The sequence below is a fragment of the Gastrolobium bilobum genome, unplaced genomic scaffold (genome assembly GCF_033153095.1).
Source record: "Gastrolobium bilobum isolate Gb01-03AN ecotype WA unplaced genomic scaffold, APGP_CSIRO_Gbil_v1 utg11566, whole genome shotgun sequence".
Lineage (NCBI taxonomy): Eukaryota > Viridiplantae > Streptophyta > Magnoliopsida > Fabales > Fabaceae > Gastrolobium > Gastrolobium bilobum.
The window spans coordinates 39650-41468 of NW_026898086.1; the positions used below are offsets into that span (position 1 = coordinate 39650).

The window sequence follows — 1819 nt, forward strand, 5'->3', positions numbered from 1 at the left end:
TCACTTTGATACCATATAAAAAATTAATTTAATTCAAAATTTTAAAATTTTAAATTAAAGCAATTCTTTACATGAGAATTGCTCTAATAATAAGAGATTTAAATATGTTATATTAAATTATGTGCTGTCGTTTGTATAAAAAAGAAGAAGAGTAAAGACCCAAATAGGTCCCTGACAAAAAACTCGGTACCCAAATTAGTCCCACACAAAAATAAACTCGTTAAATAGTCCCCAATAAAGTGAAACATGACCTACGTTAGTCCTTCTGTCAATCCAAAACTAACGGTGTCAATGACGGTGATGATGTGTCACGTTAAGTGACATGCTAAAGGCCACGTGGGTTGAGGAACAACGTCGTTTGGAGAGTCTCATACACCTTGGACAAACCTGTTCTCTTTCATCCAAGGAACGTCGTCGTTTGTTTGTTAGGGTTCAATCTTAAACCAGAAAGCATGGCATTGAATCGAAGATTGAACGCATGAATTTGGGGAGAATTGATTGACGGTTTAGTGAAGGTGGGTTTATACTGTACGATTTAGGGTTGTTCTTAGTTTTTATGCCATGAATATCTCTTCTGGAAGGGGGAGCTCAAGTAGTTCATTTGGGTCCAGAAGTGGAAGAAGGAGAGCTGCTCCATTGTGCAAATGTGGGAGGCACAATGTTGTTTACACCTCCAAGACACCTAGAAACCCTAATAGATCATTTTTTGGGTGCCCCAACTTCAAGGTGAGGTTGATTTTTTCATGCGTTATTTTTGTAATGTCAATGTTATTAACTGTATAGTTGAATTTGGTTTAGGAAAAGAAGCCACACTGTAAATTTTTTACATGGGTGGATGATGCTACATCTGATACCATGGAGCTGGAAGATTGGACAATTAACAAGCTGGAGTTGAATATAGCTGAAATGGAGTTCAAGTTGAACTTCTTGGACATGAAGCTCAATGAGGAACTGCAGCTGGAAGTGAATGACCACAAAAAGAAGATTAATGAGCACTGTATAAAGATTGAAGACATATCAATGAAGATGCAAGCAGACTTTGAAAAGGTTGAGAAGGAAATGATGCAAGTGTGTAGGTGTGCTAGGGTGTTTGCTGGATCCATTATTGTTGTGTTTCTAGTATGTATATATCTTGCAAGTAGGCTGGAGTGAAATAAAAAATGTGGTTCTGTTGAGATTTGCTGGTGTAATGAATTATGCAGAAGTTGATTGTATAAAGACTTGAATGGAAAATTTGTAAGTAGTATGTATATTTTATATTATGAATTATGCAGAAGTTGATTGTATAAAGATTTGTTGGTGTAATGAATTATGTAGACTTTGATTGTACAAAAAATGTGGTTCTGTTGAGATTTGCTGCTGTTGAGATTTGAATGGAAACAATGTATAAAGACTAAACTAAGAATGTGATGGTGTGAATTATGCAGAAGTTGATTGTGTTAGGCATGACTAATATCAGCATATACAAGGGGAAATGACATTGCTGGTTTGTTAATAGCAGATGGTGGCACTGGTGTTAACAGAACTTTAGCAGGGACTAAAAAGGACCCTGATAAAATTGTGAGGGACCATATTGGTCCCCTTCATTAAAAACCAAGGACTAAATAGGTCCTCGATAAAAAATGTTGAGGATTTATAAGGGAACTTAAAAAGCAGATGGATGATAAGTGCATTTAAGCAACACATGACCCGTAAATGGACAAAGCAAACAGAACAAACATACCATTGTTGACAAAAACCAGAAAGTGTATCAGCAGATAGATGGTTTGAACCAACATTTAAAAATTGCAGCATTCAATACAGTCATGATAGTGAAGAC

At 36.0% G+C, this 1819-nt stretch overlaps 1 protein-coding gene across 1 annotated transcript; it reads left to right on the plus strand.

Annotated features, from left to right (window-relative positions):
• The first annotated feature begins 561 nt into the window (after positions 1 to 561).
• Positions 562 to 1152, plus strand: LOC133312764 (uncharacterized protein At4g04775-like). Its single transcript, XM_061514022.1, has 2 exons — positions 562 to 726; positions 799 to 1152. Exons 1-2 carry the CDS (start codon positions 562 to 564, stop codon positions 1150 to 1152), a joined length of 519 nt encoding a protein of 172 aa, XP_061370006.1.
• The last annotated feature ends 667 nt before the right edge of the window (positions 1153 to 1819 follow it).

What these genes read in the sequence shown, in the direction of transcription:
- LOC133312764 (XM_061514022.1), top strand. Translation starts at nt 562, where the DNA reads ATGAATATCTCTTCTGGAAGGGGGAGCTCAAGTAGTTCATTTGGGTCC. An exon ending in TTGGGTGCCCCAACTTCAAG is followed by an intron (nt 727 to 798) that starts GTGAGGTTGATT and finishes AATTTGGTTTAG; the next exon opens with GAAAAGAAGCCACACTGTAA.